Source organism: Triturus cristatus, chromosome 2_1, assembly GCF_964204655.1.
Source record: "Triturus cristatus chromosome 2_1, aTriCri1.1, whole genome shotgun sequence".
Lineage (NCBI taxonomy): Eukaryota > Metazoa > Chordata > Amphibia > Caudata > Salamandridae > Triturus > Triturus cristatus.
Genome location: NC_140581.1, coordinates 998507700 through 998527627, shown reverse-complemented (window position 1 = coordinate 998527627; position 19928 = coordinate 998507700). Strand labels below are relative to the sequence as shown.

The window sequence follows — 19928 nt, the reverse complement described above, 5'->3', positions numbered from 1 at the left end:
GGCATATTTCTTCATTCCATGAAAGCATGTATGCTCAAGCTGCTTTTATTATGCTTGGATAGTTTAATGTACTATTGTAGATGCTTATTAAGTAATAATGAGTATGGGCCATATGGGGAAATATGTCATATTGCTTGTATGACAAGGTCAACGCTGGCCATGTCAGAGCTTTTTTATGGTCTTTAATTCAGTTATGACTTAGTTCAACTTGCTTAGTTGAAGTGAAATTTATTTATATTTGCTTGAAAGCTGTAGAAAGCAGTTTTCCGTAAGGTGCAATTGAAACCTGGTCACATAAAATGTTTGCACTTTTGTATTGTGGAACATAGAGTAAAAATGTTCTACCTTCTTTTTGATACTTCAATATCTGATGCCTCCAAAGCGGTATATTTTACCTAATTGCTTTATAGTGTTATCATAAACGTCATTCAGGGATGTCACAGTAAATAAAAATGTTAAAAGGAAATGATGTGGCCTTTTTTCATTTTAAACCATTAGTTTATCGCACTATTTTACTTGCACAATTTGGCGCAACAAGTGGGGAGCACAGTTTGATAACAGATAGATAGCGGTTCATGTGTAATCTAGGGGCCACCCACATCCTCTCATTTCCTCTTCCCCTGCCAAAAAGACATTACCCCGCTCATAATACATAATTTAGAATAGTCAAACAATTATAAATTTTAAATTAATTAAATGTTCAGAAGTCTTCAGAGAGGAGACAAAGGAAGGCATTTACCATTTTTGTTGGGGGGGGGGGAGGGGGGGGAGAAAGCATGAGAGCGCGCGCAGGTTTGTTTGGAGGAGGTGGTCCTATCCTTCCAAGTTTAATTGTACGCAGACACTCTGGCATTACTGGATTTTAGAGAAATGCATCCGGAGTCTTCATATGTTCTACATTATTAGTCTAGATAAACTGGTATGTAGTGCATTCTAACAACTGTGAGGGATAGAATCACTATTTCTCGGTTCTACGTTTTATTTGAGCCAAACAACTAATAATGGTCACCACAGATCACGCAGAAAGTAACAGCAGTTTGACATTTATTCCTAAATAACCTTCCTTTGGCGGTCATGCATAAAGCAAAAAAAGAGGCGGCGCCCAATCACAAGAAAGGAAACTAGAATGATGTGCAAGCCAACTAATGGTAAGTAATGGGTAAGTAATGGGCATGTTCTTAGCCTCTCATTTTTGTTTATAAAAGATTTTGCAAGAACAGTGCAAGCGAAAACGTAAAAACGCCAGCAGTTTAACATGAAAGATCTCTGAGCAACATGTGCTCTGTCAGCCAACTGTGTATTTTAGATGAATATTAATGCTTAATACACCCACGAAAAATTATCCATCCATTTGAAATGTACACATTTCTAAATGGGTGACAGCATATACTGGAATAAGACCTGAAAACTGAACTTGTACAATGTTTCCATAGGTTAAAATAAAAAACTTAATAAAACCGATTTTTCTTGGGAAGCCCCATTTTCAAAGTCCTTATCTGCCATTTGTGTACTACTTCCCTAACCACAATAAAGTAGCAAACAGTTGGAGAATTTAGTGTAAATTGGGTACTGTCATCTCGCAGGATGAACTGGTCCCATTAGCTAAAGACACATCTTGCATATAGTACAGCATGTACATTTCAGAATCCATTTAACTACTACTAACTCCCCCCCCAAAAAAAATCTTAATATCTAAATATTAACTGGGTTTCACTGCAGTCCAAGGCTTGGTGCTACTCTTCAGGATTAACGCAATCACAGTGCTCCCAATGATCGCATCTAGTATGTACCTAGCGTTTCAGCATGACAATATTATTTATAAAACGTGTACAATTACGTCCACACATCCCTCCATTTCAAGCACAAGGGTAAAACACAATGCGCAGTACCATCATAAACAACTTACCATCTGCAACCTTTTTTATCTGTTGTAGTACAACGTATTTTGCAAAGTTGAACATTAGAAAAATAAATTTAGGGCCACCGGGGGAAAGAAATAATGATGCCACAACTTGTGGAAAGTCACTGCCACACTCATCCTGTGGAAAAGAAGAATGTCGATATTGTTACAAGGCAGAATGACACTTTGCGCTTAGAGAGCATAGACCACATTTTTTATACGATACATAATTTCCCAACTAAAAGGACCCATTATACATTTGTTATTTTCACTCAATGAGACTTGTTAAATTTCTAGCAAAACAAAAATGTTGGCAGAAACAGGCTTAATTAACCTTTTACCAACCACAATGGAAAGATCAAATGAGGTAAAGGGGAAAGTCACATTGCAGACGTGCTCTGTTCGGATCTTAAGAAATCAAGCAAACAAGGTGGCAGCAAAAACTGCAACAAGGCCACAGTGCAAGTGCTGAAGGATTTAGGATTGCATGGGGAAATGCATCCTCAGGGATGTTTTAACAAGAGCAAACAAAAATCCACAATGCACACACATTATGTAATTTGAACTCAATTATTGAAAATTAGTAATTTTATTCTGTTGTATAGATTAATAATTTTCCATTTTGTGATCAAGGGAAATCAATTCCTTAGACAAAAACCAGTTTTCATATTGTACTTTTAACCTCCCATCTGAAGCTTTAACCCACAGTAAATACAAATATTGTGTCAGCTCAAAATACTCCCGCTAATGCCATGTTAAGTACTAAAAGCAATGCTACACCCATTTTCAAATTATCGCTTTTCAAACGTGTAAAAGAAACCAGGAATCGGCGCTAAAATGCCTTTTCTTTTTTTTTTTTTTTTTAAACTAAAAGGTTTATGGTTTTTTTGGTAAGGGAGATCCCTGGTTATATAGATTTGAGAAGTCAAACTTCAGCACAAAACCATTATGCTGTCAACTCAATACGGCTCTTTAAAATACCATTTGAAACATAAGCCCATCTCAAATTCTAATCCTAAATAATGGTATACGCATCTCATAATCTAGGTACACAAAACATTTCTTCTCCAAACATAGCTACAGAACCACTGTGTATCAGGATACATGTCAAAATAATCCCCAAACTTCAGCAACAGCAAATTTCTGCGTTTTATGTTTTCCTCCTTCCTAATGCCCTTCGAAGCAACCCTCAACACTTTAAATGTATTGTACCTCTGAGCTCACAAAATACATCATAAGGACTCAATTTGGACACAAAAAACACTTTATTCTACAGCTCTGTACAGGAGATCACATGGTGGCACCTAATCTCAAGGAAGCCAATTTTTGCATCCGAATTTTTCTGGCACAGTATTGCTACCTCAGATTTGTGGTAGGTGGACAACATTATCAGTTCAAAAGTCCGCCATTCGGAGTGCCAGTGGCAAGGCTCTCTACAAAGTGCTTAGCAGCAGTCACAGTAACATTCATATTTCCATATCTAGATGATTGGCTGACAAAGAGCACCAGCTGCCAGCAATTCCCAGAACAAGCTAAAGCAACCATCTTGCTTTTGTACAGGTTAGGATTTACAAACAACACCATATCTCTGCCCTCAGGAGATTCAGCCCTCCTTGGGAGAAGTTTTGAACTGCCACGGCAAAACACATACCAGTCAAAAGAAGGTGATGGTAATTCAACGGATGTGCCTTTTCAGACAGGACATCCCTCAACAATGAGCAGGATTATGAAACGATTGCATTGCCACAGTGCCGCATGCACAGCTCCACATGCACCCATTACTAGTGCGTGTCAAGGCAACGGTCACAAGCGATGGGCCAATGGGATAATCTTGTATTAGTAGACTTCAAACTTCTGCACAGTCTCAAATGGTGTACCGATAAGAACTTGTTGTTTGGCAGACCGTTTCTGGACCCTCAGCTGCCTGCAAGTGTTTTTTGTCTTACTTAAATTACCATAGATGTTTCACTGAAGGGGTGAGAGCACATCTAAAGGACATGACTGTTCTGAGTATCTGGAAGCAAATCAAAAATACTACTTAGCGAGGGGCACATGCTACTGTTATTAAATTCCTTTGCCTTGTGTGTTTGTTGTTTTTCGTTTCTTAAAAATATGAAACCTTTGTTTGTTCATGGACTGCGACTGCGGCCGACGGCAAGGATTTACTCTCCAGTGACCCCTTTTTATGGCTTCATCGACGTGAATGTTCAGCTGTACCTAGGGTCACACTGCATTTTAGCGGCCGGCCTATTGGTTGTAGGCCCATACTTGTATTTCTCTGAAATTGTAATAAAGGTTTTTCAAAAAAAAAAAAATACTACTTAGAGAAAGGGTCTGAGAGAAGAATATTTAAAGACCTGCCCACATTCTAATCCCCATAACTAGACTATACACACACAAGAGAATTGGGGGTCTAATAACAGACAGCACAAAAGACAACGAAGAAGGAAATAGGTGTATAAAGCCAATCAGGCCCGAACGTCCTTAGAGCAGAGCTTGGATTACCATCAACCTTCCTCATTCACTGGGGTAGATAGTGAGAGCAGAAATACTCTCTTGATCGTATCTATCATCTGGTATCCAACTTCGGCAGAGGTATGTCTCTTGATCATAGAGACTGCCTCGCTAGTTAGAAGCTCTATTGCTCACTCGGGCTGACGAGTATAAAACAAACAAGACACGTGAAAAACTGTGGCATCCAAACAAAAGTAAAAGTGCAGTGCAAGAAGGACAGTGAAATCTAAAAAAGGTTGTGTAGAGAGTACGATGTAATTCAATTCACTCCACACACCTAGATTAAAAAAAAGTGTATCAAAGTTATAAGCAGTACCAACTAGTTGCTGCTAAATATGGGTCGACATGTTTCAGCCAACAGGGAATATTGCCCACGGCTTTCTTCAGGACCTTAGTTCTTCGAAATGATGCTACTGCATTAGGTTAGTACACTTCCAATAGTGAAACGTGCCCACACATATAAGAAAGATGTGAAAGTAAACAAATAAACAAGGTTGTAATGAATACGACCTCAAGGTGTCCTAATCCTCTGAGTCACAGGGTGCAAGCATCACCTATGGAGATAGGACAATTAACACACAGAATCCATCTCAAACATCAACAGTGCAGTCTTAAAGCAGGCCCTTTATGTGGGTCTGCCTATTCATTGCTGTAAAGGAATCTACACAATGCTTACCCCACGTGACCTGGGATTGCACCTCACCCACCCTGGAACCTGGCTCAGGTAAAGGAGGCCCGCTCTAAATCGTGGGTGACAAAAAAGAAGAACATATTCTTAAAAATGAGAAAGCCTAAAGTCAATCTCAGTGGCTATCCTGCGTGAAATTGAACGCAGAATGCTTGCGCACTTTAGTGTGCCCTCCCCCTCAGTTGGCTGCCCATGCCATAACACCAACTCTTCAGTGGCCCCTATTTGTTTATTAAAATAGCAAAAACCATAGCGTGGCGGTTTTAAAACCACGAAGCTAGCGTCTAAATCAGGGTCAAATAACTCTACTTGCACAAGCTATCCCCACCATCTCTGATACTCCGAGATTAAGCGGGTCACTTATAAGGCTAACTGATGTTAGTCCCCACTGTTACTAAAACTACGAGTGCGAGAAATAGGCAAATCACTGTGAGGACGCCCCAAAGCTACCCTGCATAGATCTGTCCGTCGTTGCCCCAGGAAGTACCGAGCAGGGTGGGAGGCAACGATCGGGACCAGGAAGTTTGCTTCAATAGCGAAAATACGCGCATTTGGAATCAATCATCAAAAGACGCGCCTAGCGCTACGTAAACTCGCCGTTCCTTGAACGCGAAAAATGGTTACTAAACTACAGTATGATGTCATGCCTCATGGGAAATGTAGTACTGCTTATGGCTTGATACAGACCAACGCGTTCGCGAAATACACACGTGGTGAAAACACGTACAGTATAATGTTCAACACATACCCAGGCAGAAGGTAGCTGCATCAATCGAAACACTGGTATCAGCAGGACTGATTTCAACTCGATGCGAGATACCAAAAGTAAATCGAATTATAAAATAATGTAATAGGGGATCAAGTTATGGTTTGATGGTCTCCTTCAACCGTTGCGATTAGTTTGCATAGCATTTAGTATCTGGAAGCAAAAACAACAATGGTGACATCAACTTTCTAGAGCTGACAGCAACTAAGTTTGCACTCAAAGAATTTTAGGTCTAATTTAAAAGAAAACAGCCCTAGCGAGAGCAAAAAAAATGAATGTCATATATAACATACAGAAACCCGGGGATGCTCACTCGTGCCAGCTGTCAGCATTAGCCCAATTACTTTGGCCCAAGGCTGCTTTTCTTCAGATTCAGCTCTAACGGAACATGTCTCAACGGTGGACAAACAAGAGGGAGATGAATTCAAAGAGAAGGGAGAAACCCACAATCTATCTGTATGTCGTTGCAGAAAAAACACAAATGCTTAAACTCCAAGCACTCACACCCACAGTCCATGGGCAATGCCCTTGGCCACTTACGACGTTATATCAAACATGCCCCAAGTGGCCATGAGTAGGCCGAGATGTGGGTCTCTTGCTCACTGTGCTAATGGAACCAATCTGCATCGGACTGAAGAGGCCGAAATAGGCTGATACCAGTCTTGGGCTGCATGTGTTTCGGTTCAGAGCTCCTTGGCAGTCTCAGCCGAATTGCTCCTATTAGACCAGAACCAAGGCTGATGTGCATATAGCTCGGTCTAATCTTTGGTGGCACGGGTTCAAAAAGACAATGAGATAGAATGCTACTAGACAGATTGCCAAGTGGCCAGACTATACAGATTGCCAAGTGGCCAGACTATTTGTAAGCATAACTATTGTCACTTTTTGTGTTTGCCGATAGCCATAGGTACACTGCAATTATACTGTTTTGCATGACCATAATTACCATGAACTGAGATTATCTAGGTCAGCAGCCAGTACAATCAGATGTAGGTTCAAATTGTGGCTTGCACAGTCTAAGGGCCAGGGACTATTAGGACAAGGAGATATTAAAGCAACAGCAATTTATATTATTTTCAAACATGGCAGCAACTGTGTCTGGGTTGTATCCAAGACCGCGGTCAAGATGGGTTATATGCGTCACCAGAACTGCGCAAACAAACAGGAGTTTGTAAAAAACCTCAATAAAAAGTTAACACAATGAAGCACCAGCATTATCTTTGAAAATACAGTACTTACAGAGATGCTCCTCAGCCACTCGCAGCACAGCTTTCTAAACTCTGCATCCCTCTTTTTGTCCATAGGAGGCCAACAATACCTGTTAATTTACACACACAAAAGGAAACAAGTCACTGCATGAAAGTGTCTGCAAAGCTGAGAAACACAGCTAAAAGGTGCAGTTACTATATCTCAATCATGTGTGTGCACAGACTGTATGAGAAAAGATTGCAAGGCTTGTGAACTAACGAACAGTTGTATTATAAACTGGCAACTTACCACAAACAGCACAAATATTAGTAAGGGGAAAGAAAGCATCGCAGTCACTTCAACATTCATAAACTCCACAGACAGAGCCAGAAGAGACTTCGCCAAAATGTTCTGTATTACAGTAACACACGTGTTTAATCACCTTGTTCATAAAACTCCAAGAATATAAAGATTGCCTAATAAATAAGACAGGTCATCTTCCCATCATATACAGGTCACAGAAACCTATAACTGATACTGAAAACCAGTCCCCTATTTGACATTTGGTAACATGAGGATTACATTCCCACTACCTCTGAAGACTTCTTGGTTTCTGCCTCATGAAACAACAGAAACAAAACAGAACTTAAAAAGAGAATTCAAATAAGAGAAATGAGCCATACCTCACTTCAGGCAGATCTTCCAAAAAGATTACGCAAATTAAGTCTCTAACCCTAATTGTATCACCAGTAAAAAGAACATGTAAAAATTACAAAACTTATAAAAACACAGAGTTTGCCCTAGGGCATATTGGCGCTCAATAGACTAAGAACAGGTCACAGACAACAACCAGCAATACCCTTCAACGAAATTAACAATGTAGGAAGGTTCAAAAGCACATGTTAAGACTCCGTGGCTTTGATCTGAAGTAGACGGTTGTTTCATAACCATGGCCCGAGATATGAAAGAGCTTGAACACCTGCCCTTCCTTGCCCTACTTTGGGTAAAACTGAGATCTCTGTGGGATATATAGCATTTGAATCAGATTGCCAGAGGATTTTTGGGGGATCCTAGAATACCCTAAGCATGAGGGTTTTAAACAGGATTTTCTGTCTGAAAGGAGCCAATGCTGTTCCCTTCTTACTTGAGAAAAAGATTCTAGACGACCTAGACACGGTTCTTCGTTCTTTGCCAGATTCAGATCTATGGTGGCCGTCAGAAATGGGTCCATCACCACCATCCCCTGCCACACGTATCCGAAATTTAGGGGTAAGATGGGAGACGGACCTCTCTTTTTCAGCCCAAATACAGCAGGTCTCTGCAACTTGCTTTAGTAAACTAAAAAACTCCGGAACGTTTTACATTTCCTACCGGAAGATTGCAGCCAATCAGTAATACATGCCACAGTTACATCTAGGCTACGCGAATGGCTTATATCTTGGCCTCCCCAAATACGCCATTTGTTGCCTTCAGATGATACAGAATGCGGCTGCCAGACTGGTTCGTCGTATACCGTTTCGACACCATGTCTCTCCGCATCTACAGGAGCTCCACTGGCTTCCAGTGGAGAAAAGAATTAAATTCAAGGGCATGACGTTGGCCTATCGGGCCCTTAACGGAAAATGACCTGGCTATCTGAAGGAAAGACTGTGTCCCTACAAACAAAATTGTGCGTTGAGATCAAATTCTCTTAACTTGCTGTGCACCCCACGCTTTGCCAAAACACGCCTGGGTGGCAGAGCTTTCAGTCAGAACGGCTTCTTTGTGGAATGCCCTACCAGGGTTCCTGCGGCTGGCTAATTCAGAAACCTGTATCAGAAAGGCCTTGAAGACGTGGCTCTTTAGTGCAGATTAATATGGGCGGTTAACACCGGAGCTCTCTCTGGACGCAATAACCTGCTGCTTCAGCTCCGGGACACCCCTGTTTGGGGTAGCTGTCGCGCTTTATAAGCTCCAGAATTATTATTATTTTGTGATAGTGAATTCTGGATACAATACACACCGATAAGGCTTGTGTAAATGTCGTATTATAGGCAAGATTTTTTCATAACTTTCAATGAACAAAAACATGATGGGCATTGATTTGATGACTCCATAGACAAATTTTCGTCTACATGGGCACAGAGTGATTTTACTGCGCACATTGAGGAAGGAGCTAACCCCATGGCACGAGGCCATAGGTAGTCTTCACCTGGTCAAACTTTTTTCCACCAACAGCGGTTCTATTTTGTTGGCGTCAAAATGCAGAAAGCTATATGGTCATCCAGGATTATACTGCCACAAGGCATATTAGATTATCTGCAGATGTTGGGGAATTTTGATCCAGTCTTGTCTTATTATCCATGGCATTTCCTTCGCATAGGACACTACTATACAGCAAAAGGAGTTAATGGGTGGTAGGTGATAAAGGCAACCTCAGGTGTAGTCTGCATGATGCTCCCTGCTAAGTCGCGTGGTATGCAGTTATCACTATGTAAGATTGATTCTCAAAAAGACAGATACACCAACTTAGTACATCCCTCTCTATTCCTATACTCCAGAGGCGCTTGTGGGAGCGGAACCTGTACAGACTAAATGCTATGAACGCTCAAAATTGCAGTGTTATACAGAATAGTCAAAAAACAAAGTCTCCAATTAGCAACAAAATAATTAGAGTCGGACAGCATCCCTATTAGCATCTAGGAAAGCTCAAAAATCTTCTGTTAGATTTCCAAGGAAAACGGACAGCATCTCTAGTGGAAAAGGAAAAGGGCCCGGAAAATGTGACTTTAAAAACAAGGGTTTCTCATACACATTTCTTACATATCTAATTAGCTAAATGCACAGATTCAGCACGGCATGACTAAAAGTAACCATTATTGAACAAATCCGAGCTTTCAACATCACATTAATGACACAAGCACTAACTCATTTCTAATTCACTTTCAGCAGCCTCGGCAACATGTCGTAATAGGAAGTTCAGTTTAAAATGTAACACTACTAAACAACGAGTTATATACCAGTACAAAAGTGGTAAACCAGCAGATTTCCTTGGGAAATTTGCAACATTGAGAACACCAGAAAATTCACAATCCGTGCACATTTTGGAAAAGTACTAGATGATATTCTGCTTCTTGTTCTTGTTCTTTTTCAAGAATATCACTTTAAAAGCACCTGCTGCCCCGTTCCAGGCCTCCAGCAATGTTCAGTCATGAATTAAAATGTCAAGATAAATCCAGTGATTAATCGTCTTCCTGGAAAGAGACCGGAGGTTTGTCTAGTGGAAGTTTTGACTAAGGTAGCACAGAGGGTTAAATGCCCGTGCTAAGAACTTGTACCATGCAGATAACAAAGTTCATATAACGTAAATAGGTCAGTGGATTACTGCTTCTGTAAGAGAGCTCCTGTAATTACGTGTTGTTTATAAGTCAAATTTCTAATATAGAACATTGAGCTATTCACTGCCATCAAAGAGCTACATGCAAACTGCAAGGTCTAATTTAGAGCTATCTGTATTTTCGCCTAGTCATTAATTTTCCTAATCTTGCCATAAGGGTTCATTTGGGTAGAAAACAATTGTTATTATTAAAGAGAACCCATAACCATGATATTACGTTCCTAAACTAGATTGCTTACAGGTATTGCTGACATGTCACTGCTACACTATACCTTGTAGTCCTGTCTGGTGTAACATTTTATATACACTGATCAACACCCATATGACTGTCTCTGTGCAATGTGTGTGTAAAGTGCTCTGACACCTTACACTGGTATGAGTGGTGCTACAAAACTAAATGAACCTGAGAAACTGTGGTTATGGAGATTTGAGGTGCAGTGTTATGAGGAATCCGTGGCAGAGGTGGTCATGGGAGGGTCACACCACAGACCAAACCTTTTGGCCCCCGATGAAAATGTTTGCAAGTACCCATGTGCTATCTAATACTAAAAAACTGCTTGAAAATTTGACCCGGCCCTGGTGTTGTAAGACCGATGTGGAAAGAGAAAGGCTCAAACCCTCAAGCAATCACTGCTTCCACTGTCCAATTCTTTTTACGCTGTTAGGTGACCCCGCGTCATTTTGAAGGGACCAGACAGACCGTGCCCAGGTGAAATCATAGGAATATTCTCTATCTGTTCCGCCATGCGACCAAGGGTGCCCAGACTTTTCCGTAACATTTATACAATACATATAGAGTATATATGTCCCCAAAAAAGTTAACAAAGAATACAGGCCTATATCATCAATGCCGAAGATGTAAATTACCTGCGGCAGAGGACTTCCACATGTTTATAGATTGTCCCGAAATAGCAGGCTATTGGGTAAAGGTGCAAGCTTTTTTATCTGAGGTATTAGATAAACAGATTGAAATTACGCCAAGATTGATCATGTTTGGACTACATACAGATTATCATCTTAATGAACCGGTATCTAAACTTTTATTCTATGTGATCATCCTTGCAAGACGAGAGATATGTAGGGCCTGGAAGAATACAAATGCCCCAACTTTTATGGAGTGTCTGAAATATATAATTTATACCAGTGAATCAGATATGGCATGTGACAGTAATAGTTACGGAAAATTTGACCTTGACTTTTTAACTTTGGGTTCAGTCCTCTCTTCCTTTCCCCAAAGTGACTCGTTTCATCTACTGCGTGCCACCTCTTTCTGAGTGTGGCTTTCCCTTTGTTGCATGCTTATCTGCGTCAATCTCTATTATTGTGTTTCTGAAAATGACAAACACCTTATTTCATAAGGTGTCTCATAAAACCCTATCTCTGCAACCTAACAATACCTATTCTCCATCAGTCTATTCATCTCAACAACTATTTGCTTGAACCCACATAGCCCCCACTAACTAACACCTACCTCCTATTAATTTAACGAATCACAAAGAAACAGGTGTAAATGCATAGCATGGTTTCATGAGAGCACATGACTAATCCCATAACCAACAATAACCACTTAATTAACCACCAATCTCGCCGTAATGTGCTTCACTTCAATGAATTGTCACGGATAGTAAGCGCTATATAAATTCAATTAAAATTCAGTTACAATTGCTAACCTCCATCTTTGTGAGGTAGCTCGAAGATGAATCCACAGTTTAACAACTTATTTGGGAAACTGAACATGAATAAAATACTTTTCCACTAGCTTTCTGGACCAGCCCGTCAGGATGTGAATGCTTAGACTTTTCAGAGTAGGACATAGGTCGTTTTCCTAACATCCCTGGTGCAGTCCTGGGTTTGCTAACATTCCTCAAAGGAATTACACCGAATTTAAAATGAATATTTACAATACTTCCCAATTTACTAGTATACGTTAAGATAAAATAATTGTCTGTGCAGACCTCAATCCTGATTAAAAACCCACTATATTTAGTATTGGGAAAGTTCAAAGCATGTATGAAATCATGTTAGTTAATGTTCCGAGGTCTGTTCTAGGAATGTAGTTAAAGTATTTAGCGTTCATGGGTGCACAGCCAGCAGCATTTTTTAAATAAAACCTTGACACAAATAGCTAGCATCCAAACAGTGAAAGGTTTAAGAGCCAGCCTTCCCACCACTAAAGTTGAGGTTTTTAAATCTACCATTCAAAACAGAGTATGCTGTCAAACCAACATGTTTTTTTCCCGGTATGTAGGGTTTTTATAGAGTGATCACCAAATGATTCTCTCTTTACGGTTCAGTTGATAGTAAATGGCATGTTAGTTTTGATGACGTTTTTATTACATTTCTTGGTGCTAGAGTGTGAAATTTCAGACTGATGGTCTTGCATCAAGAAAGGACTTCCTATTGCATGTATGTGTTGGATCTCTGGACAACTTGGTGTCAAAAGTGAAGAGTAGTTTGTAGGTAGTCAGACACTGTTCAGGTTGCAGGTCCTGGGTGGGTGGATCATTTTAAGGCGGCACTTTACCCAAGCGGTGGCGATATTTTAAATCCTGCCAACTGATGGAGGGGGGAAGGAATGCACATCTGCAAGTTTCCCTCTTTATTTTAATTTGAGGCAAGGCAGATTGATATGTTCAAGTTTATAATATGTTTTTAGAGTATATGTAAAGTAATGTATATCACTGCAGTTGCCTGTTCTTCCGATTATTTTTTTTGTCTGGGTTGTAACTGAGCGTGACTTGTAGTTGGCGGATGCAAATTTTGAAAAGGGAATTAAACTGGCAGCATACTCTTGCTAATGGTAGTGTTAAAAGTTCTAATGCTGTATTAGTCTTTGACATTGACCCACTGAGCATTCCAGTGATTTTCAATTTATTTATCTACTTAAAGACAAACATTTGCCCAATTATTGAACGCATGTACCACTGTTTACTACTCTATTAAGCTGCTAAAAACAGCCATTTTGCAATGAGATTTTTAATGTGAGAATTGTTTGTGAGGTTCTACTGTGTCCTTTTTGGGTTCACTGCAATTACTATTTTATTTCAAGTGTGTTACATTTGTGCTTATGCTAATCTTTTGGAATTAATAGGACATGATCAAGGTTCCTAATGGGTATCCCTTAACACAACTCTTGGGCCTGCTGGGACTTCTGGCGATTGGGCAGAAATAGCATTTCTTAAACTGCGCATCAGCGGAGCCCATTTTAGAGTCTTCGCTTTCCAGCCTTCTCAGATGTCTCTGCACATTTGCAGGGCTACCGAGACTTATAAAATGGTGTGCTGCGCGAAGGGCAAGCCTGTCTGTCCCCCCTGCTGCATTAAGACTGCATAGAGTGCTTCCTCTTACAATGTATACTCCTTAAATGGTGAGAAAGCTCTTACAATGTATTCTCATCAAGTGGTGAGAGCCTACTCGTGAGACCTTTTATTGCGCTTTGTACAGAAAAAAAATTGAATTTCATGAGAATATCAAACACTATTAGGGAGTTTGGCTTGCATTTAGATTATACTGCATCCTTCGTTAGGTGTCCACCACAGGAGCAGATCTTGTGGCCAGAACATGTGAAGCAGGAATTTAAATGTTTTTTTTCTAAAAATATGTCTACATCACTTTTGATCTCTCCTTGCCCATGCAGTACGACTTTGGAAATGAATTTTGGCTTTTTATTCCAAATAGAAACTAGGTTATTGGAGTATCTGGCCCAGATTGGCTCAAAAAATAACACAATGAGTTAAAAATTACCCAAATAACTGCATTGTAAGATGTAGAGGGGGTGGTGATGATTATTCAGAGGGCTGGTTGGAACTGTTCTCTCATGGAAGAACGGGCAAATGGGAATTTTGAAGCTATGGCATGCAGGTGCTGGTTATCTGCAGAATGGGACTTAAATGTTTTGCTAATGTATTGCCTGCCTAAGTTAGATAGGGAGTCGTGGAAAGAGGTGTACAACATGATTAACACATCAGTAGTAAGCATGCGGAAATTGATTGTTTTAGCAGATTTTAATCTACATTCCGATGATCTGAGTAATGCCAAAGCCCAGCAGTTTATGGGACAGAATTGGGACCCGAGGTCTCTTCCAGTATATTTTAACAGCTACACATATCCCTTGGAGCGTCACCCCTTCGATCAAAGCTGGGTCTAATTAAGAAAGAATCTAGTCTGATCCTTCCCATCATCATTAACTTACATTTTTTCTAATATGTAATGTGAAAAAATTCCCTTTGCCACGCACCTGCAATCCAATTGACACAGCCTTCGAAGAAGCTTGATGCAGAGCATGTCTCGGTAAGAATAGCTCCGGCATTAAAGAAAGTACTGAACTGTCAGTCTGTCACTCGCTCTTGCGATTGTCTTCACACTTGGGATATACTTAATAACGAGCTTCAAACAATACTAGATGAAGTGCCCGTGCAGGCCTGTTTGAATTAATAGACTCAGCACTCAAATAGGTGGTATTCAGATGTCTGCAAGTAAAGAGCGGACTGGCAAAGATAGATAGTACACTTCGAGCTATATTGAACGCAAATTGAATTATTTGGCTGCTTACATGTTAATTTCCCAAAAATATAGCTAGTGAATTGTTTAGTACAGTAAAGTCTTTCATGCAGTCCAATTGCGTCTTGTGTACTTTAATACCTTCCCAGAAGTTATGTAATAAACTGACAACACTCTTCTCTGTAAATTTTCAGATGATGTATGATCAAATTGGATAGCAAAACTCGAACCACTTCATTGAAGGACTGAACATGGCCTCTTTCCAAGAGTTCGGAGAAGGGGAGATAGGGAAATCATGCTGGAAATGAAGTCAGGGTCACAAGATGGCACAGTTTCCATTTCCCTCTTACATAAATGTTTCCTTCCCCTACCCATGCCTAACAAAAAAACGAAAGTGTGTCCTCATGTAACGTAACTGGTGCTATGTAAAGCGCTCTGATACCGGATTGGATTCAGGTCGAGTTTGCGCTATATAAAACTCTGCAAAAAAAAAAAAACCTGCCTTTAAGTACAGCCACACTTTCATTTGATTGGAAGAAAGGAATGACAAGACCTTTGTTAAAGAAATTTAACTTCGTTCTAGGAGAGAAGACTTCAGACCCATCATCTTGTTAGCAGATTTGAGTAAAATTACAGAAAGAGCAAACAGTTGTCAAAGCAGCTGGAAGAAGGTGGTTGCTCCTTGAAATTGCTGCATATAAAAGAGCTTTGGAATACGTCCATCTCTCACAAAATATTTATATAAACAGCGACGAGAAAGCTATTCCTTCAGGACAAAGCAACCATGTCCAAACAATCTCCCGCATTGATGCTCTTGAATAACTGTAGCAACTTGAAAATGCGATTCATGTTTAAAAACTGTAATTTAAAAAAGGAAACTTCAGAAAGCACTGCTCTAACATGATCTACTAAGGTGAAACGGTTTTGCAGGTTAATGAAATACACTTTTTAGGTCGAGGACTACCGGTCTGCCGAAGGCAGAACCGGAAGTCGAGATTTAATGTTTCCTAGAGTGGCTCCTTAGCCCGCCTCTTTTTTGCCTCTCCTCCATTGGCTGGCTTCCTAAACGGAGGCCCGCCATTGGAGGAGAGAGCCGTCCCTCCAAATAGGCTCCGTCTTTTTCAGATTCGGGGGCGTGTTCCTTGCTGTTCTTTCCACTTTTTAGCCACGCCCTTTTAGAACAGCAGGAACACGCCCCCGAATCCGAAAAAGTTTCGGAGCTTCCATCCGCCATTTTTTCCCTATCGTCTGGCCGTGAGGATCCATCCGTCCGGCGCCGTGTTCATGCCCCATGCAAGCAAGTGTGGGATGATGCTCACTGCCGGGAGATGGCGAAGGCTGCTTCTGTGCAAGTCCCAGGATCTAGTGCCCGGGCCGTTGGAGACCTGACTCCAGCCCTGGTCACAGCAGGTACGACAGTCCTCCTTCAGACCAAAGACGCTCGAAACCGCCCCTGGTGCCGGCTCCTCGCCTCGTGCCTTGGACATCTTTCGCGCACAGCCCGCATTTTCGGCAAGGACAGAGGCGCCGAGACGCTCGCGAGCAACCTTAGCCCGGACTGAACCACACGGATCAGAAACGTGAGGTGAAATTATTTTGTGAAAACAGGCAACTGCAGCCTTTGTAGTCACTGCACAGAAACGGCCCTTGAGACGATATTCCCGCAGAACCGAGCGGAGACAAATGTGTTTTGCTGCGTCAGTAGATAAATCTTACGCTCCGATTTGCACCAAAAGTGGAGTGATTTGACATGAGGAAACTTTACAAGTAATCCGTCCGATACCGGGGTGCTCGGGCTGATTCGGGCCAGAGAGACAGCTGAGAGTGTGGCGTCCGCTGTTGAAATGTGCGGGACATACGGGTGGGTTCTCTCTTGGAGACGACAGGAGAGTGAGTGTTTAGTTGTGTGAGAGGAACTCCTGCTGTTAGACCTCGGGCAAGGTCTTTTTTCCTACTATACTTTCTCAGACTTTTTATATAATGCGTGATAGGCGTTAGCATATGCCACGAACATGGGTAACTGTTCTACGATATCCAAAACACATCTATAGCTTCAGTTTATATAAATTTGCATTAACGTAATCATTTTTTTTTTTTTTAAGATCTCTCTCCTCGCTTGCGTAGTTAAATGGGAGTTCAAGTTCTTAATTGTGCCTTCTCTTTTTTGTTACTATGGTCATAGTCGCCGCTAAGGACTCCAGCAGGCCTTTTTTTCTTTTTAAGTCACTGAATTATTGAGTAGTAATGAGTAGCTCAAACCGCATGAGCCATCTCACTCACCAAAAAACACTCGATGTGAGGAATCGGATGTATACGTTTTTAAATACGGCTGAAAGTAAGCACCGACGTTTCAGTGCAGGCTCTCGGCCCTGGCACTGGCATTTACACGGGAGGTAACTCATCCCGCGGCCAGCAGGAAGCTCATTATCGACTGACAGTCACAGAGACAGAAGCCCTTCTCTGCGAGCGTCACGGCAATAATTTCCTGTGTGAAAGGCCCGCTTGCTATGGCCGCATTCCGCAGGGTACATTTCTTCTCAGAGGATGTTACTCTTCCGCAGGAAGAGAGGAAGGAACCAGTTGTTGCTGGACGTGTGGGGTGATAGCTGCCGGGCATTTTTCACATGCCTCGATATCAGCTGTGGGAACAGTGGATACGGCTCAGCCCTGGCAGGGCCTGATGTAGAAACAAGGTCACGGTTTACAAGGGCTGTACTCGCAGGAAGCCGGGAGACAGAAATACTACCTGGGGCGCCCAAGTCTCGGATTGCCAGGAAATTTCTCGTTTAAACGGGGGACTGCGAAAGGGAATACATCAACTTGACATCAGCAAACAAGCTTCAGCGTTTCGCTTCTAGATCCTTGAAGTCAGGTTTCCATTGTAACCTGAACAAACATAATAAATGCGCGCGCAGCTTTACAGCCTTTTCGAGGAGAAAATAGGGCCACTAAAAATGCCAATCAAACCAATAGATACGCTCGTTAAGTCTTACCGCGGTTAATGTTCAAATTATGCAGATTTGAAGGCAAACACAATGTCTCCCAGCAGCATTCTCTGGGTCTGAAGCCGACGTTTAGGGCGAGTGATAATGGGATAGGAACGAAGCACCTGTTCTGGCTTTATGACCAATTCAGTGTCCCCGCTGGATACATTTCACTGCCCTTCTCTCTCTCCCCTCCTTTCACTCCTGATTGATGGCAGAGCTGCTGGCCGTTTATTCTTAGGTAAACGGGAAGTGCCCCATGACCCACCAGGCCAGGAAGAAGCGTATCTATCTCTGAGGGCAGCGATGTCTAGGTCTGGCGTAGCTCTGCAGTTCTTTATAGTGCTTTATTCTTAAAACGTGCTGAGCAAGCAACATTTCGGAAAGTGCTAACCTTCAGTTGGCACCTCCATGTTACTGATCAACAGCAGTGACTAGAAGGGGCCTTCGCTAGAGCAAGACAGATTCATGCCCACACATGCATTGCCTAGTGCTTCCCATCTGCGATCGAGTGTTTGGTGGGAGGTGCTTTCCTGTTCCCGTCCTGCGGTACTCAGTGGCTGACTTCCACCACTGTTAATATTGCACTAAAAGTACAGCTGATGCATTAAAACAAATTGAACCTAATATTAGTATGCATATTAGCCTCTCACAGCCAAAAATGTCAAAAACTCCCCTTTTTAGGTCGAGGACTACCGGTCTGCCGAAGGCAGAACCGGAAGTCGGAAGATTTAATGTTTTCTAGAGTGGCTATTTAGCCCGCCTCTCTTTTTGCTTCTCCTCCATTGGCTGGCTTCCTAAACGGAGGCCAGCCATTGGAGGAGAGAGCCGTCCCTCCAAATAGGCTCCGTCTTTTTCAGATTCGGGGGCGTGTTTCTTGCTGTTCTTTCCACTTTTTAGCCACGCCCTTTTAGAACAGCAGGAACACGCCCCCGAATCCGAAAAGGTTTCGGAGCTTCCATCCGCCATTTTTTCCCTATCGTCTGGCCGTGAGGATCCATCCGTCCGGCGCCGTGTTCATGCCCCATGCAAGCAAGTGTGGGATGATGCTCACTGCCGGGAGATGGCGAAGGCTGCTTCTGTGCAAGTCCCAGGATCTAGTGCCCGGGCCGTTGGAGACCTGACTCCAGCCCTGGTCACAGCAGGTACGACAGTCCTCCTTCAGACCAAAGACGCTCGAAACCGCCCCTGGTGCCGGCTCCTCGCCTCGTGCCTTGGACATCTTTCGCGCACAGCCCGCATTTTCGGCAAGGACAGAGGCTCCGAGACGCTCGCGAGCAACCTTAGCCCGGACTGAACCACACGGATCAGAAACGTGAGGTGAAATTATTTGGAGAAAACAGGCAACTGCAGCCTTTGTAGTCACTGCACAGAAACGGCCCTTGAGACGATATTCCCGCAGAACCGAGCGGAGACAAATGTGTTTTGCTGCGTCAGTAGATAAATCTTACGCTCCGATTTGCACCAAAAGTGGAGTGATTTGACATGAGGAAACTTTACAAGTAATCCGTCCGATACCGGGGTGCTCGGGGTGATTCGGGCCAGAGAGACAGCTGAGAGTGTGGCGTCCGCTGTTGAAATGTGCGGGACATACGGGTGGGTTCTCTCTTGGAGACGACAGGAGAGTGAGTGTTTAGTTGTGTGAGAGGAACTCCTGCTGTTGGTAGACCTCGGGCAAGGTATCGCCATTGTTTATCTTCAAACTAGCCTTAATCTAACCAAGTAAACATGTTAGCCAGCAACAGAGAGGCGGCGACATTTGTATTGTGACTTTAATTTTACCAAGAGAGGTACATATTGCTTTTAGAGAGCAGCTGGTGCGGGGGTGGGTTACATGTTGCATAACAGTGGCTGACGGATCAGGTGTCAACGCGCTGCTGCCCAGGTTCAACATAACAAAGGTTACAAGGCGATGGGGGCAGGGTCACTCTGATCGCGCGCTACAGAAGATTGACAGCCAGCCCCGTACTTGGGAGATCGACGGGGCAGCCATGCGGGGAAGTAATGCCATC

General features: G+C 42.3%; 1 protein-coding gene across 2 annotated transcripts in view; it reads right to left on the bottom strand.

The window, feature by feature from the left end:
- Nucleotides 1–19928, bottom strand: part of HAUS6 (HAUS augmin like complex subunit 6) — a 184029-nt gene that overhangs the window by 143942 nt on the left and 20159 nt on the right. For both annotated transcript variants that reach the window (XM_085634713.1, XM_085634721.1), the window contains exons 3-4: nt 7108–7186; nt 1907–2039 (exon numbers count right to left, since the gene is read on the bottom strand). In XM_085634713.1, coding sequence (XP_085490839.1) covers nt 1907–2039; nt 7108–7186 — 212 coding nt within the window. The remainder of the gene's footprint in view (nt 1–1906; nt 2040–7107; nt 7187–19928) is intronic.